At 34.6% G+C, this 24,985-nt stretch overlaps 1 protein-coding gene across 16 annotated transcripts in view; it reads right to left on the bottom strand.

Moving 5' to 3' along the window:
• MEF2C (myocyte enhancer factor 2C) overlaps positions 1-24,985 on the bottom strand; it is a 141,758-nt gene that overhangs the window by 52,349 nt on the left and 64,424 nt on the right. For all 16 annotated transcript variants that reach the window (XM_016118678.2, XM_016118682.2, XM_016118685.2 and 13 more), the window contains exon 3: positions 20,841-21,044. In XM_016118678.2, coding sequence (XP_015974164.1) covers positions 20,841-21,044 — 204 coding nt within the window. The remainder of the gene's footprint in view (positions 1-20,840; positions 21,045-24,985) is intronic.

The raw sequence follows: 24,985 nt of genomic DNA, 5'->3' as shown, positions 1-24,985 counted from the left end.
CTTATAGGACGTTGTCAGTTGGTCAGAGAACAGGCTTACCCACACTCACTTCGGCATTAAGAAAGTCCCTTAGCCCAAATCTCCAAAGTGCATAGCAGTACATTTATGATGGCCCTTCTTTCTTTTCTGCAAATAAATTTGTATTGCTTTGTACCTCTTATCTCTCCCACTATATTAAAAACTACCGGTGGGGAAAGACAGAGTCTAATCTATTTATCCTCTATAGCTGTTATGTCATTACCACAAATCTAATATGTAGATTGGTAATAAGTGGTGGACTTTACATTCAGATGCCTTGAGTAGGTGTCCAATGGAAGAAAGTCTGTTACAATTGTACTTAATAATCAAGGAGCTTCAGGTAAATAGAAAAGTACTTAAAAATCCTCTAGCAGTTGCTCAATCTCAGCTCTTCTTTTCTGGCTTTTGCTGTATTTACAAAACATGTTGACATCATTCTTCACTGTCTTTATTTAAACTAGTCTGCCCTGGAGTCCTATTACAGCTGTGTACTCTGCAGGGCCACTGTGTGCCCGCCTCAGTCTCCACATAAGACTGAGACCCTCGAGGCCAGGGGCCATGCCTTTTTCTAGCTGGGTACTCCTAAAGTAGAGCACCTGGCTCTTAGAATTTCATAAATTAATGTGAATTCTGACTTCATTAATCAAATGGCCTCTATTTGCTTTCCTAACAATATAATTATTTCCAGCTGGTACCAGAAAAATAACCAGAGTGTCTATAGAACAGACATCAAAAGTGCCAGTAGCGTTTTGAAGTTAGGACCTTCACTTAACTTTCTGCAAGGACTTGCCCCCTAGTTTCCTGGGTCATTTGTTATTGGGGGCTGCTGTCTCCTGGACTCAGACTGCGGTTCCTGCCATTTTATATATGGATATGATAGGTCCTTTCTCATTAGTGTAGGCAATTGTGGATTATGTAATGAATAGAAATAAATAGGCCACAAGCCATCTACAAAGCATATTTGGAAAATACTTGATATACATTCCATTTTGGCACACTGGGATCCTTCCTTCTGGATTAAATATTTATGAATAAAATATAATTCATAAGAAATGTTTTGCAAAGTCTAGTATTATTAATATCCACTGTTGATCAAGGCCTACACAGGCTGTCATCTTTTATGTTTCAAGTTTAAATTTTTATAAATTTATGTTTCCAAATTAAATAAACTAATGATTAAAATCAAACTCATTTCAATTTATTTGCCTTATGATATGAATCTTATCCATGTATGAATTTATTTTCCCGGAATCTTGTACCAACTCATAGTTCACAAAATCACATTTTCCATGACTTCATATTATACAGATAAGTAACATTCTTAGGTTTTGCATTCAGTCACGTTGGATTTTATATGATACCACAAAAGTTGAAAAAAGGATTAAGAAATGAAAAATGGAATGGTATGGAGAATAAATATTTAAGGATGAAAGGAATGACAAAAATGAGAAAGGAGATAGATAGATAGATAGATAGATAGATAGATAGATAGATAGATAGTAGTTATTTGGAAGGAGGAAGGTTGGGGGAGAAAGGGAGGGAATGAGAATGAGTGAGAGAGAGAAGTTGCGAGTGTTGTGAAAGAGAGGCTAAAAGTAATCAAATGAGCACATTATGTAATCCCTTGGTATGTAAACTGGCCTCTCATCATGTCTGGGCTCAGTACTTTACAATCTAATATAAAGCTTTATCACAGTCAGTCAGCAATTTTGCTCATTCTGATACCCACCTCTAGCAGTGGCTTGGCACCTGTTGTCTAACTCAGTGAGGCCAAGTGGTGACTGCCAGCCCTGCAGACTGCTCTGCCCTCTGGCCCCAGATGGCCTTCTCGGGGGAGTCTCTGTGGCCTTGGGCTTCTGGCCCCTGTGGCATTAGCTGCCTGTTTTTGTGGTCATGATCGCTTTAATAATTTCAGGCATTATCACTGGAAATGTACTATAACCTGATTTTTAAGTTTAGTATTTCAATTTCCATAATTTTTGAATTCTCAGTGATTATGTTAGTGCAGTGGCAAACTTAGATTTTTTCATTCATACAATAATTTCTTCCATATTATTCATTAGGTAATTATAAAAACATTTCCTCTTCCATGGCATGGAGAGGAAATTAAACCAGTCTCCCCGCACTAACAAAATATTAATTTTCCCCTTAATTGAATCTGGCCTCAGCAATAACACCTACCATTTATTGAGCATTTACTATATGCCAGGGACTGAGCCAGCAGCTTTGCATGGATCTTTTTAAGTCCTCACAATCACTCTTCCACCATGATTACCATTCTGCTGATGAAGAAAAAGAGGTGCAACGTGGTGCAAGACCTTGCTGATGTCCACAAAGTTAGTGGTAGAATCAAGTTATGAACTCATGTACAAACTCCAGATTTCTCTTATCTCAGTTATTTCACTATTCTGCCTTTGAAAGTTCATCCAGTTATAAAGATTGCCTAAATTATGCTTATGTTTTCTTTGAACATTTACTCATAACTGAAATTAGTGAAATGTCTGACAAATCTTGTTTTTTTTCCCCACAAAGATATATATTTGTAATAGAATTCATTTTCTGATGAATGATCTTATCTAAAATGTTTTTCCTATTGTTCTGCCGCAACATCCACTGAATACAGGGAAAGGCTCCCTCGATAACATTTAGGTTGTGGCTACCGAGTTCAGATGAAGTGTACGTTGTTGAAAACCTAAGGCAAAGAAAGGATGCTTAATTTTTTTTTGATTCCTACATTCCTTTGTAATAACATTTAGGCTGTATCTATCTGGGTAAAAAGAAGCACTTACTAAAATAACATTAGCAAGAATAAGATGGCTTTATATATTTCAGTGTCCATGTCCTTAAGATTCACAAGCTAACTGCTCAGTTCAACTTACTTGAATAGATAAGGGATGCTAACTATGCGACAACATTTTTGCTGGGGTTGAGGTGTTAGGTGGGGGAAGGGAGAAGAAATATATGATTTTATGGAGAAACTGTAGTTTCTCTCTGAGCAAGGCTGTGCGATCATGGACAATTTTTGTATGCAGTGTAAATATTCTTCCTTTAAAACATGGGTACATAAGCTCTTTCTTTTCTTTTGTTTTTTAAAATGAAAGGGAGAACACCGTGTTATTTTATAGGTTGGGCAGGTGGGGAAGTAAAAGAAAGGACTGTAAAAGTTACCCCAAATTTTCAGGTTATGAGGAAGACATAGCACAAACGTGATCTCCTTAAGTGAAAATTTCCCAAAGCTCTAAGGAAAGGGGAAAAACTGCAAGAGAGCTTCAAGAACCGCAAGCCTTGGGTTTCTGCATCAAAATCCGCACTGTTAGTAAAAGCTTGGGCAAGGTCTGGCACAGACCTGACTCAGCAGAGAAATGCCACCCACAGTCACCGACTCGGCTTCCGCAGTGGCTGAGCTGCCCTGTTTTCTCTGGAGGGCTCCCAGCCTGGCCAACACACCCGTCTCTCAGATGGGAAACTGGATTATTTGAAAATTGAAATTAAGCAAAGTTGTATAACATTTAAAAGAAGTTTGCAATTATGATACTTGGCTTTTCACACAGGTTTAAAGTCAGTTTTCTGTTGAATAAATAATATTAACCACATATTAGCCACCTAATAGTTTTCAAATGCCTCAAACAGCCATCACCACCATTCTGAATAGAATCCCTCTCTTTTTTAAAGACCACAGTTAAAAGATGAGGGAAAACAGTACCATTAAAAGAGGAAGCAAAATATGGTTCAAAATCTCTTTCCACACTATTGGCTAATGGTCCGAGGAATCCAGTATATATTTAGATAAAATATGTAGTTAAAGCAGGTGGCTGGGAGAAATTAGAACCCCCTCCCCTCTGCCCACCTTATTGTGTTACTTCATTGCTGAAGCCAAAGGGCCAGATAGAAATCAATGAAAGTTTTGTTGATCTGACATAGGAACTTGTGTACAGTAAGATAGAACTTATATATCTGAGTTCATTGGCTGGAAACTGGCAATCTCACATTAACTGCATGTGTAGGGGTACATATCTGTGTGTGCATGTGCGTGCACACACATGTGCATGTGTACATGCACTGTATGAAGTGAAGAATTTTGAAAGGATCTTCAGAATTGTTTCTGGGGAGATGTATTTCTGCATAGCTATTTTAATCTTTTTTCCTCCAGAAGTAAATATTTCAATTTTGTAATTTAGACCCCAGAAAAATAGGTCATTTTATTGTACTATGTTTGCAAACTGAATGATGGTTTCTAATGGAAAAGGAATTTCTTCTCCTAATCATAATATAACAAAAATTTTGCTATCCTATAATTTATTACATTTTTCTCTAATATAAAAAATCCTCATATCCGTAGGAGCTAAAGTGTTTCCCTATGTCTTCTAATGTTGATCAGCAGGTATTTTGATCTCAGTAGCCAGACATCAGGTGCAGAGTTCAGAACTACAAATTTTTTGCACCTTCTATCAGTTAAATTAGGGCTCTGATGGTCATCTTTCTTCAAGTCACAGTTCATCTTTGCTAAATTTTCAGAGTGCAAAAGAGGTGTGGTTCAGCACAGGGTGTCAAACATCGGTGGTTCAGAAATGATATCCTTTCCCCAGTAGCAATGTACATCGTGGGTATGTGACTGGAATATTTAAAACACCTGTTCCCTTGGAACTAAGCCAAATGTGTAATACATTAGAATGTGCTCGGCTCACTTCCAGAAGCATGTATGGTTACTGCCATCAAAATAGTTTGAGAGTCAGGGTAAAGATATATACTAGAAGCAAAGGAGGATAGAGGTATTTTATTGTTAACAATATCATCACACTAAACATTGTTGGCTAAGTAGTGTTTTAATGAAATCAACTATTGTTAGTAGTAGTATTTATTAACTGCATCAGTAAAGAAATTGGCAGTGTAGAAACACTCTTGTTTTAGCTTTCATTACTTTCGTTGCTTTAAAATTTCAATCAACTTCCCCCTTCCCTATCCCTAAGCCCCCTTTCAGAAATTGTCTGTGTTCTTCCCTAGATACGTAAGTAGTAGGTCAAAGGGAACACCAGAGAATAAATTATATCCTAACTCTACCTACCAGAGTTCACCAATGGAATTTGGGCAAGCACCTCTGTCTGATGGGGCTCCATCTTTGTTTTTTAAAATCCTGTTTGACTTCACTTAATAGACTCCCTTTGTGATTCCCCCCTCTACCTTTTCCTTAGTTTTAATATACATATAGTGAAAATCGTATCTCTGAAGAATTTCATAACTTTATTACATAAGAAATAGTTATACATATATTATCTATAACAATTGATAAAATGTGACATTTTGTTTAAATGTAATCAATAAATATACTGAAAATTTCAATATCCAAAAGGTTTGTGTGTGTGTTTATATATGTATGAAAGAGTAAAAAAGACAAAAATTTTGCCAAAATTTACACATGCAAGGAGTAGCAGGAAAAAAAATAACATGTTTATGAGCATCATGTACCCAACATGTATTAATGGCTATATGATACATTATATGTTAATTCTTATAAAAAAGACCACAAGTGAGACTTATTACCTCTATTTTACTGCTTGAGAAGCTGATATTTGGTGGCAGTTTAGCACCTTGCCCCGGAGCACAGGTTTTAGGAAAGTGGTAGAAAGTAGATTTGTCTTTCTCTAAAACTTGTGAAACTGTTATACCTAAACTTTAAAACTACTATATCACACTGTCTTACAATGCAAAGGCTGGGCTTTTATATTATGATGTGAAAATGTATAGTTTGAGTTTTTATATCTGGCAGTATTGCATCCAGAATCCTGATCTGTTTATGTGATCACTGAAAGTGCATATACTTTATTAAAAACTAAATTTATAGATTTTGATTTTCTTCTTCAATTTAATCTAGAGAAGCTTATATGGGTTAAATACACCTCCTGAGGTCTCTATAATTTGCTCCTTTAATATACTATATATGGCAAGTAGTCCTCAGTCAGAGAAATGCATGTGCATATTATCAGTGTAAACTGAAATTATGTGTATATTTCAAAAATAACTTGTTTTATGTTATAATCATAGATGTTTATAAGATGACATAAATGGCTTAAAATATATAAGTATAATGAAAGGTTTTAGGCTTTTTAGCATACATACATATACGCATTACTTATAATAATTAAAATCTTTTGGCACTTCCACTTTTTACAACTAAATTGTTCCATCTAGAGAGAGTTATATTTTCTAGTAGACTCTTCCTCAAGAATTAGTCTTCATTATGCTATTCTACTGCTTGAGACCATATAGTATCTTTCTTATATCTACCGTACTACATCTAATTCCACACCACACCTTTAGAGCACTTGATTCACCTGTACCCTCTTTCCCACTTACCTTTCCATTTTTCTTACAGCTGCTTCCACATGTGAACATTCTATTCATATCAGGCTAATATTTTTTATAACTTTGCCCATTTCTTCTTGTGGATCTTGGCTTAATTGGCCTTTTGAAAGGTTTGCTTGTATCCTCTTGATCAATTCATATCTATCTTTCAGAACTTGGCTAGTTTGAACCTACAAGTGACTACCTATCACGGCTATTTTTCCTGACTTTTAAATACTCTACTTCCTAGCAGTTGTTACCTGATTACAAGGTATCATCACCACAGTGTCATCATCATCATAAACTTTACTATGTGCTAGACTCTGTTCCAAGCGTTTTGTTCCAAACATTAAATGTTCAATCATCTAATTCTCATAATAACTATGTACTAGGAACTATTATTAACTTCCATTCACAAATGAGGGAGATTAAGACACAGAGAGCCTAAGTAACTTGCCTGGGGATGTACAGCTAGTATGCAACCTCAAATAGCTCACAGTGCCTGCCATGTTGTTTTCTCACATGTGTGGTTTCTACCTTAACTAGTCTGTTAAGTTTTAGACCATGCCTTCCAAACTAATCTCTCTCCTAACATCACTATAAAGTTCTGTACATTCTAGGAATCTAATAATTATTGCTTGAATAAATATATCTATAGATGAAAGTGAAAATTAATTTTCTAATATATGTTTTTGGAAGGCCACTTTTAAATTTGAAGGTAAAAATGAAATTAAAATCTATCATGCTTTAATTAATTCATAAAATAAATATAATGTCACTGATTATCACTAATGAAATGGCCATATTAACTTCTTTATTATCATGCTTAATAGTTCTTAACTGTTGTTATAAGTATTTGAAACCTAAAATAAACATACCTTCTTTGGTTTAAACCAAACTGCTTGCGTTACTTTGGCTTCAATTACCAATAAAAAATACTGTAGACACTTAAAATCTCCAATGATTAGGAGGTAGTCAAATCAATATCAGCTACATAGTACATAAAGGATGGATGCAAATTTTATAGGAAAGAAATAAATTATTAATTTATATCTGTTTACTGTAACAAAAATTCATTGTTAGCTTTTTCTGAAGTTTAATAATGCTTGAGCCAAGATCAATAAATTATATATGAAAATATCATTGTTTAAGGTAAAAATGCTACTAAAACAATTGTTATTTAATATTTATGAATATTATATAATCTATTATGTATAGTAATTCATGCATTATTCTCTCCATATGATGGTCTGCTATAGTTATTATAGCTCATATCACTAAATATCCAGCAATATTAAAACATTTTTAGCAATTAAAAATAGCAAACATTTTCTATATTACAAAACTTTTGCTAAAGAGTCAGAAATGAATATAATATCAAAGGTAATTATTTCCCAAATTGAATTTATCCTGCATATGGATAAATATGCAAATGACTCAACAATGAAAATTCTGTTCAAGAAGTGTACATATAAAAGGCTTTGTCCCTGGAATGCAGCTCTAAGTGGCTCACTATCTAGGTTGAAAATGGCCATGCAGGGTTGTACGTCCTATTTTTCCATGCCTGCAGTAAAGATACAATATGGGAATTCAGCTTGGTAATTACTAATACACCACACAGACACAATTACACCCTGTATGCTGCATGAAGGAATCACTTGTGGTCTGCATCCATTACAAAGAGCAGTAGGGGGCCACCATACAAGACGACAAAATGCTTTATAAGACGGAAGGAGACCAGAGAGTGGATGTACACAGATACAAGGACCTTGATTCTTTTAGCAATGATTTAAGTCTCTTTCCATCAATTATCGTCCTTTGTCTCAAGAGTCTTATCACCAGCAGCATTACAGGAACTGAACATAACAATGCTCAGACCCGCATAACCCCATGAACTGTGCTGACATTTCCACACCCTGTTGCTATGTTTGACCTGGTTATTCAGATTACTTAAGCAAGACAAAATGAAAAAGAAAAAAAAAAAGCGTTACCAATGCAAAACTGGTCTATGTGTTTTTTTTATGGCTTACTCAGAATTCCATTTTTCTAAACTGAAAATCATTCTATTCTTGAAATGTTACTTTGCAAAGTAGTTCCGACTCCATTTAAAAAATTAAAAGTGAAAATCTGCTTCGGTAAACATTATAATTGTAAGAAAGAGACTAAATATTGGTGTATCAAGGGAATATATGCTTAACGAGAATTTTATATCTAAGGGAAGTAAACTAAAGTAAGTCAGCTGCTCTCTTTAGCTGCATTGAGTTGCAGGAATAATTTTCTCCTAGCGAAACTCTTTAAGGCTTTGAGTTTAATTGCGAGCAGTAAGTGGTTTTTATTATAACAGTTTCCTCTTAATTATTACACGATGTACATTATTTTACAATACTTTCATTTAAGATGCTCTTTTAAAATACATCTTACAATTATGAATTTTTAAGACCTTAGGAAAGTTAGTTAGTTATGGCAGTTTGTCAGCTTCTGTGAAACAAAGCCTTGTCTTTCAGAAAATGTTTACAACCTATGAGAAAAAAAAATGTATCCCGGGGCAAAAATGTTTATTGGCACCTAGAAGTCTGAAGAGAGAGTCAGGCCTGTGGTTTTTTGAGGGCACTTTATCATCGCCAGCATTCTCAAAGGTTTCTCTGAATGAATAGAACTGGATTACTCAGCCTTCTATTCCACGCCTATTCCTCTCCATTTTCCTTGGCACGACTGAGAGCCAGGCTATTTTTAGTTAGGCAGTTTTCTATTTTTAGACAACTACCAGTTAGAAGACATTTGTTAGGAAAAAATTTAAATGTGTGCGCGTGCGTGTACACACACACACACACACACACACACACACACACACACACGGAAGAGGGAAAGAAGCTTCCCTTTACATATTGTGAAGCAGCCTTCAACCTGTAACTCCAGGCATTTCAGCTGCTTTCAATCTTGGAAAAATAAAGAAAAATTCAGAGTTCAGGGTTTTAAAAATAAACCTACCCTCTGGCAAACAGACCAAAATGCAACAAGCTGTTACTATGTGAAACAGTGACTACAAAAACAAAGAACATTCTCCAATGATTAAACTGGGAGAAAAGTTGTAGAGCAACTGGGTTATAAGAATGTTACACAGGCATGTAACGATTTTCCAGCCTCTCAGCCAGATGTATCATGTTTTAGAATTTAGAGTAAGGGGGGAAAACCTCATCTGTAAAGTTAAAAGGAGGATGTGGGATGTAACTTTAAGGTTTCCATTCTTAGCAAGAGAGAACATTTTATCAAACTTAAAGGCAATTATATTCACTGCATTTTTCTAACATTCGTATTCTATACAATTTCTCTAAAAATTATAACCACATGTTTACAGAACAAATATATTAAAAAATTCAATGCCAATGGGAAAATCAAAATAAAGGCTGCAGCATATACATATATACTACAAATAACTGTATATATACGTTTCTATGTCTATATATCGTTACCTTTATTAGTCTCTTTTACTTTAAATTGGAACAATGACTTGCAGATTGGCTTAGCATATCAATTTATTCTACTTATCATTCAAAGTCATGCTTTCATCTATAATCCACCATAAGATGTTTTCACTTGCTCACAACTGTAATTACTTTCTTTCACCTCAGTTATCTTACTGTACTCTATGTTTTATTGTGGTTCAGACTGTTGGGAAGGATAGTCACAGATGTACCACCAGTTACTAGCACAATTTTTGGCACATGGTCTTCATGTTCATCAATATCTGATGAACGAAAGAACAAACCCAGTGTATGTTTTGTCCACACTGGACTACTGGCACAGAGGGCAGTGCATGTGTCATAATTATGGTTGCACATCCCATGGACTTGGCACAAAACCGTGCACATAGAGAATATTTCCATAAATACTTGTGCAAAAGAAAATAAATTCATTGACCTTTGTTAGATCTTCTTAATTTATATACAATGCTATGGTAATTCATAAGATGCTATATTTACTAAGTGGTATATTTATTTATATAACATGTCATGTAATGATTCTCAAAATAAGATTTGAAAATGAGGAATTCTTAAAAAGAGAAATTTCTCTTTCTTTTGGTTAAACAGCTTTTATTGCCTGAACTTTTCCCTTGATATTGAAAATGAAAACACCTTGTACAACTGAACAGTTTACAATGGGCTCTGACATCTTTTACAGTCTGTAAATGCCACGACAGCCCTGTGAGGAAGACAGGGTCAGGGTTGACACTACTAACGGAGGAGGAACCTGAAGCCCCTAAAGGTTAAATAACTTGCCCAAGGTGAGAGAACTAGTGTGTGATGTTGCCATAATTAGAACTTAATTTCTCTCCAAATTTGTGGGGCTTTTAAAGTTCTATTTCCTTGACATAAAATATGCAAGGTGAACTCTCAAAATAATGCTTCAACAATATTTTTTAGGAAAATCACTCTGCACTTTTCTTTATGTACGCATGAAATTAACTCACAACCCTCATTGTGAAGCTTGGATGAAGATAAAATTCCTCGCATGCCTAATTAGGATAAGTCACAAAAAACTGCATACATGGTCATTTCCTTCCTGTTGGGAAAGTTCAGAATTGGCCGAGCTCGTTGCTGCTTCCCTAAGACACTTCTTGTCCCTTCCTTCCTTAGTTTTCTCTTCTTCCTAAGGAAAATTCCAGCTTCAATGTTCCCTCCATCTTCTTATCTTACTCCACAAATTCACATTTAGTTTAACAAATATTCTGTTCCTGCAAGAAAACACTGACTGAGTGACTCAGTTTTCCTGACTAGGTTTCTCCGGCCTGGTACAGGCCCTGACACACAGTGACAGGCAATAAATGTCTGCCGTAGGAATGAACATGAAACAGCTGTGTGCATCCTCTCTCTCCGGGTGATGCCCCTCTTACTAGGGTGTATCTATCAACAACCATGCTAGTTACCACAGCGAACAACAGCACTAGATTCACCAGTTTCACTCTTTATGTCAAATGCTGCCCAAGAGAAGGTTTCTGAGGTCAAGAACGTTTCTATACCTGTTCTGACCAGGGAGCCACAAGTCACGTGTGGTCATCTAGCCCTTAAAATGTGGCTAGTGAGACCAAGGAACTAAATTTTTAATTTTATTTCATTTCAATTAATTTAAATTGAAATAGCCACATGTAGCTAGTGGCTACCTTCCTGATTAGTAAAGGTCTGTGTCATTTCATCTGAAATCTGGTTATATATTCAAAGGGAATTCACATGACGGAAATGACTGGGTTTGAAGTTGTCAGGCCATAGGCATTAAATATATCACTTATTTACAATGTGCACAGTAACCTTGAAAAGAGTTTTGTTTCTGGAACTAAAAAGGAACAGAGAGTGGAGCTGGTTTTAGATTAGTAGCTGATTCTCAGGGTAACTCTGACCTTAGTTTTTCTCTCTGAAATGCTTCTCTTGAGGTCATAGTGATGGCATTTGTTTATGACCAAGGAGTAATTCACATACTATTTTGAAAAAAATAAAGTGTTTAATTCAGAGATTCTGGAATAAGATTACTATTATTAATTCATGTATCAGGTTTTTTTTTGGTAATATTGTTTTCTCACATATGAGATAAAAGCCCAAATATCCATTGTACAGTTTACTGTTTATGGTGTTTTTTATCCTAAAACAGTAGCTCTAAATAGTTACTGAGTTTATTTACTAAAACATAAAGATAAGGGATTTAATTGATATGAAGAGGCTTTCAGAATCTAATTAACCTCCCAGCTAGTCATTAACTCTATGACCTTTAGAAATAATTGACAGGGAATTTTTTTTCCTTATTCAGAACTTCCATCAGGTGGCTAAATTTCAAGGTAACATAGAATACACTAAATGCCGTTGAGACATGACTAGATAATATGCCAACTAGCTATTAGCAAAATGACATATATTTCCAATAATATAATCTATCCATCCAATCTGTTGTATACATATGCAGCATTTGCCTAATTACAGTCCTTTTAATGATGGAGTCTGAAGTCTTTACCCAGAATGTCGACGAAATACGTTGACCATGAGGATCATGAGGAAAACAAAGCTGCCACTACTCTTTGAACCCCTGGCACACACCCTTAACCAATCACGTCACACTTGACTGCCAAGTGTGGTCTTAGAATCTTCCTCAACATGTGCTCTAAGTAGCCACTACCAGGACCTTCACAAGGAAAGAGACCAGGCCAGGAGATGCAGTGCTCATGACAGAGCGACTCACCTCACTTAGAAATGACAGGCTTTTTATAGTGTACCTCCAAAAGCCTAACACACTTGCTTTCAAGAATTAGTTTCACCGAATACTAGTTTTAAAAAAATCTAGTTCATGGTATGATTCTAACCTTCGGTAAGGCTACAAAAAAGAAATGTTCAAAAAATGTACTTTTAAACTCCATATTGGAGAAAACAGATGTTTGGAAAGGGACATCTAGATCCTTGCTATTCAAGTTTGGTTCACAGGCTAGCAGCATCAGCATCACCTGGGAGCTTTTCAGAAATACATACTCTTGGGCCCTGCCCCAGACCCTCTGAATCAGAATTAGCCTTCCAGCCAGACCTTCCGGTGATTCAGATTGGGCCAGAGTTGTTTCCTTTGAGACCCACTGATCCCTCTTGTCAGATTCTGGCCAAAGTGCCAACAAATGGCTTCCCTCTTCCCCAGGAATCAATATATGTTGGTCCTGAAAGTCTTTTACTTTTCAACGGCACTATATGCAGTATTTCTATGTCGTCTCTTATGTCTATTTGGTTTTTTCTTACACAGCACCAATCTTTATTCATCTTTGGTTCACATGAAATAGTCTTACTTTTATTATCATTAGAACATATCTGACTTTGATGAAGAAAACTGGTAAATTTTAACAATGATCATCAGTAAGTTGTTACATATATATGTATGTATACATATACTTATGTATGCCTTTAAGTACATGTATACCCACTATATATGTGTGTGTGTATGTTACATAAAATGTTTATTGAATGTCTACAATATTCTATACATTGTGCTGGCAGTTGGAGTTACAGAGATAAATAAAACATCATCACATATTTTAGGGAAAGGAAATAGATTTATAATAATTTTCAAAAAAATGCAGTGAGGTAACTGAAATCATAAACATCCTTTGATTAAAAGTCTCATCACCTTTCATTCTGACTCTAGGCAGGACTTTCTAATTATTCCTAAAACTTCACTTTTGAATATTTTGCAGCAATATATTTTAGTAACCAATCCTGAGGACATAGGGACGTTTGACTCTCGAATACCTTATTTGGTACCTTTTTTAAAGCCAAACAATGTGACTTTTACTTAGGTGCCATCAATGGCTAGGCTGCAACTTTTGGTTCAAATATGCCATCCAAGTTCTACATGGCATAAAATTTTCAAATATCATTAAAAATTGATGATTATGATGCAGGCAAAAAAGTTTTACCTTTTCACTTTCAGATATTGGAGAAAAAAACATGAGGACTTCGGTTTGTCCCAGTTCAAGAAGGTTCATGTAAAATGAAAGTGATTTTAAATGATGATGATTAATAATTAGAAAAAAGCTACATTGCTGACAAACAGGCTGTATTTTAAAACCTATTGTCTTTTCTGCTCCTACTATTATTAAATAATTTTCTGTTGACTCTGTGTTAGTACTAATGCCTATAAGCCATTAGAGTTGTGCAATAACAGAGATGAGAGAAAATTTCAGTTATATTGCCTTGTGCATATAACTTAAGTAATCTAATGTGCACTTTATTTGTTCAACAATGATTTTTTTAATAAGTGAGATGTGAAGCAGCTTTTCATGTTTACAAAAACATATGCAAATTAAGCAAGAGCATTATTTTAAAAAAGGAATGCATCTTCATATTTGATATATGAAAATTCGATATATAAAAACATACTGTGCTAGAGAAAAATGAATACATTTTAAGGTCTAGTTTTTTCTTTTAGATTTTGGGAAACAAATAACGAATTGATTTATAGTTACTAGCAAGAGCCCTTTAAAGGTATGTAAACAAAAATGAATGTTATAATTTAGGAGACATATGCAAAACCTTTTTTTACAAAATCATTTTTTCACCTTTTTCTTGGAAGTCTCAGTATTGATAGTTTAAATCTCTATGGAATATACTAATCCCTTTCTTCATTTTTCAATACTTCCTATTCAAAAGCAATTATATACTTTCTTCAACAGAGGACAGGGCAAAGTTACTCAGCTACTCACAATAAGAACTATTTTAATTATATTTTATAGTAACTTAAGAAGGATTTTAAATGTTCCTTAAGAAGATTATTTCTCTAAGTTCCTTTGTAAAGAAAAAACCTGGTTTTTGAAAAAAAAAACTAATTATAATGTTAAATTCTGGTCCACAATGCTTCAAGAAAATTTAAAACAGTAACAAAAAAAAACCTACCATCTTTCCATTCCCAGCTTCATATTTTAAAAAAAGGGCATACATAACCTAGCTCATGTGGTTAGTGCTCCCTGTCAGCCTGAATGACTTGCAAGGGTTTTCTGACCAGGCAGTAAGTTTACTGATTGACTCCGTGGTTATTGGTTTTAGAGGTAAAATGTGCTTTTAATTTTATGAGAAGCATTTAGTTCCAAATTGGTGTCTCTCAAAGTGAACATTTATGCTCTGAATTCTAAAATCTTAGGGCTACATAGTTCTTCACCTTTGAAATGCATTCCTCAAATTTTATACTGAAGAATTAATTTTGGCATTAATTTAAAAATGTAATTTGTGTAAATGCTTTTCACATTACAAGCTAGACCAATGTGGTCCCATAGAACTTTCTGTGACAATCAATGCATTCTACATTTCCCTGTCCCATTTGGTAGTTTCTAGCCACATCTGGCTATTGAGCACTTGAAACATGTCTGGGGCAAATGAGAAACAGAAGTTGATAATGCATCCAATTTTAATTCGTTTAAATGTGAACAGTCATATGTGGCTTGTGGCTACTGTTTTAGCACAGATCTAGATTATTTTAGTTTTTTGATATTGCTTTGATAAAATGTATCAAATTTTAATGAACTATTTCATTGGAGCTATACAAACATTTTTCATACTTTAAATGAGCAATATTTTTCTATATGATAAAGACTTGGATTTTTCCTGTTATAACTGTCTACCCCTGTTTATTTATTCTAGAAATATATTCTGAGGGCCTAACACTCTCTAGACCTCACATTTAGCCCTAGAGATATGATGGTAAACAAAAAATACACAGATACACAGAGTTTAAATCCAGTAAGAAACAGGCAATTGGATAATAGCTGCAATAGTGCTTTGTTGGGGAAAACTGCACAGACGATGAATGTAATATAGGAAAAGATCTAACACAAATTATGGGGCATTTCAAGGATGGCTATCTAAAAGCATTAATTGGGACCTGATTTGAATGAATGATAAAGAAAAGTCAAGAAAGGCCTAGTAAGGAACATTGAAGACAAAACAAATAGTGTTTGGAGAAGTTGGGGAATATAAACATGTTTGGGTGGCTTGTGGATAGGATGGGAGTGGTGGAAAGGGACTGATAGAAGGAATAGCAAAAGACGAGGCTGGAGAGCAAGAGAAATATAGGGACCAGATTATGCATGGCCTTGTGAGCAATCTTAAGGACCAAGAGTCTTTGGGGGGCCTTGTTCATGTTTATCTCCAGGCATTCCACAGCACATAGCACATGTAGGAATTCAGCTAATCTTTGTTCAGTGAATCATGAAAGAATGAAAATTCAAAAAATGATCAAAAAAGTGAAAATGCTTTTTCTCTCTAAGAAAAGGATCTGTGTGTAATATTCATCCACAAGGCATAAATAAAAATAATTTTATGTATTTATATTTTTATAAGAATAAATTTTAAACCTATTTAATTGGAGTAGATATAATGAAAGCTCAAGTTAAATAGATACAAATTCATATTTTACACCTACTCTCAAATTTTGTAACACAGAATTTATAAAGAAACCTGATTCCAGTATTTGTTGTTTTTGCTTTTAAGCAAAAATTACACTAATCAATTTTTACCAAACTATGTCAAGGTAGTTAGCTTATTGATAACCTTCAGGAACATGGTGGAACAATAAAGTTTAAAACCTATTTTAAGGCCTTTCCAGTCTCAATTCAAGCCTTAATTATTACCATGGAAGAAAACATTTTGCTTAAACAACTGTTCTTCAAAGTCATTAAATTCAAATAGGATTCTGGTGACAGAAAATAAAATTTCACGTAAATATTTCTTTCTTTCCCTTCTACCCCCTACACTCTTCCTGTACATTCTTGAATTAAAAAAAAAAAATCCAGTAATCCTCTACTGAGACAGATGTGAATCAAAGGTTTCCTCTGCAGAAGTCATAGCCATCTTTCTGGCTTCCTAGGGAGCAGCAAAAGACCTTATGTTTTTCTCCCATTCCCCATTTAGTCACTCAAGTAAGTACTGGCCCAGAGTGGATGAGCAGCTCAACAGAATCTGAGTCACAGAGAGACAAGCGGTTTCCTCCTGGCCGGGTGCCAAGTAATGCTCCCCTATGGGTTTGGTTGTTAGAAAACATGAGCTGGGGATGGAGCTAACCTGTCTGGGACTTCTGTGACTCCGAGAGTCACTTAGAATGATCTGGTGATCAACTACCAAGTTGAAGTTAAAGTTTCAATAATCGTTTAGCTTATTCCTTCCTTTTAGCAGCTTGTACTACATTAATGAAGTTATTGCTCCTTTGCTTTCTAATTGTTCCTAAACTGATTTTTATGTATGTTTTACATCCTTAACAAAAGTGCCTGTCTTTTTTTGGTGCTTGCTGAATTGTTGCTAGAAGCATGTCCTGTGGGACCTGTGTTCTTCAGGCCATCTCAAAGTGCTCGACACCATGCCTTCCAGGACTAGAGCCCAACATCATCTGGGAGGGTAAGAAGGCAACTAAGAGAAACAGGAGCGGAGCTAGACAGTTGGAAGCCAGGAAAGAGGCAGAATTCCTTAATACCATCAGAATCCCTACTGAATTTCCACAGCCTCATAAACAAGCATTTTAGATAAATATCCTGTATAGAATGGACTTTCTTCAAAGTAAATGCTTTTAATACAATAACTGTTTTTTGAAACCAATGGATTAAAAATTTAACACATTCACTAAATTTGGCATATTTATATATTGTATCTAAACAGATATTCATGCTGCATTATAATATAACAATAACAAAAACTCTCTCAGTCTGTTAAGTCTTTCTAAGTCTTTGTGCCATTGTAACAGTAGTGCTAATTATCACGCAAAAGACATGATAATTGCACAGAGCTTTTTTTTTTTTTTTGCTAAAAGAAGGAATCTTTTTCAACACCCACACACTGTACAATTTCCTATGACCCTGTAACACTACTCTGGTACGGCCCAGAAATTTATATTTCAGTCTAAATGCTGGGAATCATATTATTTCCCTCTCCTTGCCAATCTTTTTTTCTTGTGAGTAAACTGTTTCCAGAGGGTTAAGGGAGAGGGGTAATGGTCCAAACGGGAAATATAAAACTAATGACCCTTCATGAAACATATTATGCTACTCATTAAACTTACTCAGTTAAATGTATTCCATTAAATTAAAATAAATAGGATTTTAAATTTTACCCAAGAGTAGTAAACTACGTTAACTTTCAACTTCATGTAAGATCCATTCTAGGAACAGATTCCTCAAGTGCCTGATGTATCACAAGTTCTTTAGCCTCCAACACAATTTATGTCTTACGTGCTGCAGAAGTTTGCAAACTTAGTGTGTATCAAATTCATTGGGAAACATCATAAATGCAGATTCCCACTCAGATGCCCTCTTCTCCACCAAGAATCTAAAGCATACCAGTTTCAATGAATCATACTTTGAAAAAGACTCCATGTGGAGGTTATGTAAATTTTATAGAGTTAGAGGATGTCCCACTTTATTTCTTTCTCCATCATCTCTGTTACTGCTAAAGTGTGGAAAAGGCAAGTAGGTGCAGAATGTTTGAATCAAGTAGTTGAGCAGGGCAGACTCAAAATGTGTTAGACTTACAACTTGTTATTTTCTTTCCTTTTTTAAAAAATTAATTAATTTTTTTTAATTGAAGAAATGATTTAAATTTTTCCCCCCATGTACCTCCTCCCTTCCTTCCACCCCTTTGGTAACCGCTAGTCCATTGTCCATGTCCATGAGTCTCTGTTTGTCCTGTTCATTAGTTGCTTTTCAGTTTATATCTCACAGGTAAGTGATATGTGGTTTTCAACTTTTTCTGCCTGGTTTATTTTGCTTAGTATGATTATTTCAAGGTCCATCCACATTGTTGCAAAAGGCAGTATTTCATCTCTTCTTATGGATAACATGCTATTTTCATCCAAAGAATCAAGCCATGGAATCTTTAGATTTGGCCTAGAGGTCCTTAATGTCTTTTTGAGAGCTTTACTCTATTGATGTTAAATGCAAGATAATAAAGCTGCTGCTTTATTCTCTTTCAAAAGGATCCTTTTTCAAAGAATTATGTTGTAGACTTTCAAATTCAACACCTTCATTTTCAAGATGAGAAAACTTCAGCCAAAGAAGTAGCTAACTTATCACATTGTACGACTGTGCAAGACAAAGGTTCAAATGCAAGCCCTCTGACTTACAACTCAGCATTCTTCTCATGGTCCATAAACAAGTCTGACTCAGACACCCATCTGTCCAAAAATATTGAAGTCTTTACAGTATGTGTAGTTTTAAGTTGCCTTTAAGTCACATAGGATATTGGCATGTGAACCCCTCATAAGATGAATTTTCTAGATTTTAAACTCCTTTAAGAAAGTAGATTTTAAAAGTCAACAAATTTTCAACTAGTTTAATATGATTCTACTGTATTTTACACCATGTTAAGGACTACAGCAGTTAGGGTCTAATGATGAATTCTGACTTGAATTCTTTCATTACCCTGAAATGTTGGTTGTAATGCTTTTGGTAATGAGATGGAATTTTGAGTGTAGAGTTGTTTTGTGATTGGAACTTATGTTAAATGTATATGAACATGCACAGACAGACAGACACATACACATACACACGAAAGCACCTAGAGATTTAACAACCAACTAGCATTGTTCATATTCATATTTCTTTATATATTTTCACATTTACATGTCTATATGAATAAAACACTGTCTGAAATACATTGTAGGTAAGTTTTGTAACCTTAAATTTCAAGATCAAGTCAAGTACACAGTTAAAATCATCGGTTAATGAAAAACTAAAATTGAATGAGTAATGCAAATCTGAAGGTATTTTAAACACATACCACATTAAGTTTAGTTATTCTTCACTTTTGTTTCTCTGAAATTATTTGCTTGGCCTTATGAGGCAAAGAATTTAAAAACTTATAAAACTGATCAGCATAATACTTAAAAAAAAACTCCCCCAAAAAAGCAAGAAATGAGAATTAGTTTTACACAATTATAACAAATAAAGGAGATGAGTATGAGACGCAGATTAATTTGATCGGGATTAGTACTAGATTTTTTTTTCATAATATGGAACCAGTCTAAGCAATGGCAAGAAAGACTTGCAATCTGGCAAACTGACTCAATTATATACTTTTGAAACATTTATCAATTTTCTTTTAATCCTGGGAAAGCAGTCACAATCTAGGATATCATGGATAGGTGGGAAAGGTAGACAGATGGGGATGGTCCTCACTATGTCTCCTCCTTTTTGTTTTGGTACTCATTGATAATGAAGGGCAATAACATTAAAATAGGGTGCATGCAAGAAGCATTTAAAATTGTATGACAATGTTATTTATGCTAACAAATCTAAAACATTTTTGAGTTTTAATGTGATGCTTATTTTTTTTGGAACAATAAAATAATGTTTTAAATCTGACTTTGATAAGACACAGGCAACATTTAGAAATTCATTTTTATCAGATTTCTGATTCTATGTATATTAACAGTTTTCATTGCTATATGAAATTATATAATTTGGAGGAAAAACATCTCTAGGAGAATAATTGCCTTTACTATTTCAGCAAGATCGCATTAGGAAAAATGAATTAGAAAGAAGAGACATAAAGTAAAAAACTGAACTGAGCTCATTAAAAAAATTTTTTTTCTTTGATTATGTTGAGAAACTAGTCTATACTTAAATTATCAGAAGTCATCTAAAATGTGGGTGGGCCATCCACTGGCCACAATTCCCAATTCTGGTGTTCTGACATAGCAGTGGACAATAATGACTCATGAAGGATGTGGCCAATAATGTGATAATGATACTAGTGCCTGATTTCTAGCAAGGACCCAATTTACATTGTCCTTATCATCGTGTCATTCTAACTTGCATTTTGAGGGGGGAGAGAAAAGGAGGGGATGGAATATTAGTTGGGGTACACCTATGGAAGTATGGACATCTTAGGAAAAGGAAGGTTGTGCTTGTGTCTGTGGGGGGAAGGAGGTCCGAACAATCCTTGGCTGCATTAATTTGGGGTCACCAATCACACATGCGCTCTCACCTCCACGATGTCTGAGTTTGTCCGGCTCTCGTGTGGCTCGTTGTACTCCGTGTATTTAAGCAGCACCTTGTCCATATCAGTGCTGGCGTACTGGAACAGCTTGTTGGTGCTGTTGAAGATGATCAGCGCGATCTCACAGTCACACAGCACGCTCAGCTCATATGCCTTCTTCATCAACCCAAATTTCCTCTTCGTAAATGTCACCTGAGAAAAAAGCAGGCAGGTTTTTTAAAGAAAAAAATGCCTCTTTCTTTTTTTTTTTTTTTAACAGAACTTTTTTCTTTTCTAAACCAAAGTGTGCTGTTGTCAGAACCCTTGAGCACTAACACATTCGGAAAGAAAGCAAATAAATTTAAAACTAATTTCTGCTCAGAATTTGAAAACGTGTGATTCTTAGCTTACTGTTGAATGTGAAACTATAAATGCCAGATTTAATGTAGGGAATTTTAATAATAAGATGACCAGAGTATTGTTCATATTTCTTTGAATAATGTAAATTAAAAAAATTAATTTCCACATGGTTAACATATTTCCATTATAATTAAGTTTAAAGTTTATTTTTTTGACCACTTGAAAACTGGCCATGACATGAACACAGACAGCATTTTAGATCTGCGTACAAAAATTCTTAAGATTGTTTAGTCTCATGTCATTTAATTGAAAACACTTGAAGAGATATGACTGAATATACTTTCAGACAGTGTTGTATTCTGTTTTCTAGAAATCCTGAGAGCAATTGGGAAGTACTTTAGTCATAATACCATTGGGTTTTGGTTTCATTCTTCTGTGTACCTTTCTTCCTCTCCCAGGCTAAAAACTATACTGTTATCTTAGCCTTTTCCTTCTTTTAATCTAATCTATTACCAAGTCCCATAATTTCGTCCCTCAGAATGTTTCTCAGGTTCACACTTTCTTGTCTGTTTCTCAGGCAGCTCTATCATTCACACGTCCTTATCAGCTTCCTGTCCTAGATGATCTTGTCTGGAATCATTCCCTCCTCAATTCCTCCCAAACTTCAAAATCTCACTCTTTGCTCTGCCTTCTTCCTGATAAGCTCTCTATAACAGTTCTCTTTCTCTGGCTTCAAAAACTTCCTACCTGACAATGCTACCAAAAATATATTTCATGATCCCCAATTTCAGTGCTCTTTTGATTAAACTTCATTCTGCCTACCCCAAAGCATAAAAATTCTTAATTATAAGCTCTTTTATGGTCCAGTGTTTCCTAGCAGGTCTTGTTTAGAATATCATTTCCATAAAACACTCCTTAATAGAAAAAGTTCAATGACTCAATACATTTGAGAAATGAGGCACATTGGGATATTAAAGACTGAGAAACCCTTTAAACTTTAACCCATTTCCCAAATCTACTGTTTTACAGACATTTTTTTCTTTGCTTATTTATTTATTTTGAGGAGCGCTTAATATCATTCTTCAGAACTAAGTTTTTGAGGCATTTTTTTCTGGGAAATTATGATTAACTGGATTTAGTTATTTTTTTCAAAGGGGATTGGTATTTAATTTTTTTTCTCACCTTTAAATCCAACCCATCTAGCAGAGGCCAGTTCAGTTTTAGCTACTACCTATTTGTGTGTATTTCCTCAATCTAGATACCCACCCTTTCTCTTTCTCTTCATTTCCAGACACCCAATGGATGTCCTTCAGTCCTAAGTCTATCTTCGAACGTCCTAGTAATCTTAACACCCACCTGCTCAAGGTCAAACTCATATCTTCACCCTCAAACCTGCTCTCCCTCCTGGATTCTCTATCTCACTATAAACTCAGTCACCCAAACTAGAGACCTCGGAGTAAACTTTGAATGCTCCTGCCTTACACACCTAAATAAATGTGTTCATGGAAACTGCGGACTAGCAGGCAGACAATCTGGCCTATCGGTCTCTTCATTCTTCTACACTTTCACTACTACTTATTGTTTTTCCCACCACCCTTTATTTTTCCTTAATAGCGCTTGCTATATTTCATAATTTGTATGTTTTTGCACGATCATTTGTTTGATGTCTGTCTCTTCCACTACAGTGCATGTTCTACGAGGGCATGTATCAGTATTTTGCTCACTGCTGTACTCTCAGTGACTAGAATAGCAGACACAAATGGGCACGTGGTCAAGATTTCTACAAAAAACTAAATAGGAAAAACTATATGTGAAGTTTTTAGAAATATCGAATTGATGTATGTTATATAAAATTATGATAGTTTTTTCCATGACATTTTTTAGTAACTCATTAATAAAACTTTAAAAAGGTAAATCTATGTTTAATAATGCATATATGGTTTCACTACATTTGTATTAAAGGCAGTATGGTAGATTCAGAGGACCCTGGAGTTGAAGGCTGAATCTGTTATTTCCTAGTCATGAGAAATTCACTTAATTGCTTTGAGTTTGATTTTTCTATGAGTTTGATTTTTCATTTGTAAAATGGAAAAGGTACCTACTCTTATGATTGCTGTAAGGATTATATAAAATAACGTATGTACAGTATCAAGCCTTCTGCTTAAAGTGGAAGCTGCATACATTTTAGTTCACATTCCTTTCTGAGATGACTTATAGAAAAAGATGAACTTACAAAATATATCTGTCTTGGTGGCTTGAAGAATCTACTGATTAAGGCTGTTTGAGATTCTTACTATTCCTGATAGAAAGATAAAGCAGAACTATGAATCCTCACTGATCATTATTGCAAAACACAGCATTTAGGTATTTACCAGACCACATAAGCTAGTTGCTATCTACTAGGATATGTTATTTATGTTTGAACTTGGACAATTTTTCATTTTAATAACTGCCAATGTCTTGCCTTCTATTTTATGTTTGTTGATTATCTCACTAAAGTGCTCCTTATAAAATATAGCTAAGTGTTTTATTTTCATATCTGATTATCATACCAGTTTAGAAAATATTTTATTCTGGTTCATTCAGATGATTCTTGATCAGTATTAAGAATGAGCTAAATAAAGACTATCATTTTGGAATGGATAAAGACACAATCATTAATTATATAGATTTATACAAAATGTCTTTTCATATTTTTTTTAGATGCAATTCAGTTATGCGAATATACTTGCACATTGCTATTTTGTTTAGTGAAATAAGCTACAGAGTAGGTTCGATATAGAAGACACTGACCCAAAATACTTTCATATACCTAAAACCACTTTAAATCAGACTTTAATGACCACAAACTGTAGGTAGAATGTCTCAATACAGTATGGTTTCTGTTACACTCAAACCTCAGAATTTAGCACGTTACACTTGCCATCAAAGTACATTTCAGCACAGAAATATCATTAAAGCCACTATTTGTGTTTACTCTTAGGTACTCCTCAACTTTTGTGTAACCAAATAGGCTGCTGGATAATGCATACTTATTTAATAATACCTGTCAAAAAAGTCAGTGCATATAGCTTCTTTTCATTAAAACTGCAAAGTGAAATGATGACGACTATATTAAAGCATTTAAGAAAATATCTTCAAAATCTACTCTTAATTGCTCTGAATTTAATTCTGCACTATGTTCATATTCTTCACAGCATACTTGAAATGCATTTTATAATGCTTTTTTTCATTGTTCATAGTTAGATAAAATTGTTTTTAAGCATTAAGCTTTCTAAAAAGGCCTGAGATATTACTCTTCGTTTAAAATGTGCCACTCAATGACAGATTGCAATTCAGAGCTTTTATACTTAAATATAATAATGTATTGTAATGATTACATTTTTCATAACGTGACGACAGTTTGCAATGGGGACAAGTCCATTTCTATTTCAGTAACATATTTTGAACCTTAGGTGAGAGAGAAAACTGTTTTTATGGTAGTTAGGCAAAGAGATGCTCTTTTCCAGTGTTTACATCAATCCAGGTGCACTGAGAGAAGAATAAAGTCAATATTATTTTAGTGAGCACTAGAACTCGAAATTTAGTTTCAGAATTAAAGAGACAATATGTAATACATGCATGGAAAGTAAACTGACTATATAAATACTGACCATTTTATGTCTTTTCTTTACTTCTTGAAACAGCCCTAAATGTAATGATGATGTTGTACTAAGATGTTTTAGCATTAAGTTTTATAGTTTAAATCCTAGCATAAGAGCAGGCATCACACATCTGATATTGATGATTACTCT

Source organism: Rousettus aegyptiacus, unplaced genomic scaffold, assembly GCF_014176215.1.
Source record: "Rousettus aegyptiacus isolate mRouAeg1 unplaced genomic scaffold, mRouAeg1.p scaffold_m13_p_8, whole genome shotgun sequence".
Classification (NCBI taxonomy): domain Eukaryota; kingdom Metazoa; phylum Chordata; class Mammalia; order Chiroptera; family Pteropodidae; genus Rousettus; species Rousettus aegyptiacus.
The sequence above is the reverse complement of the archived record's forward strand: the minus strand, read 5'-3'. Positions and strand labels throughout refer to the sequence as shown.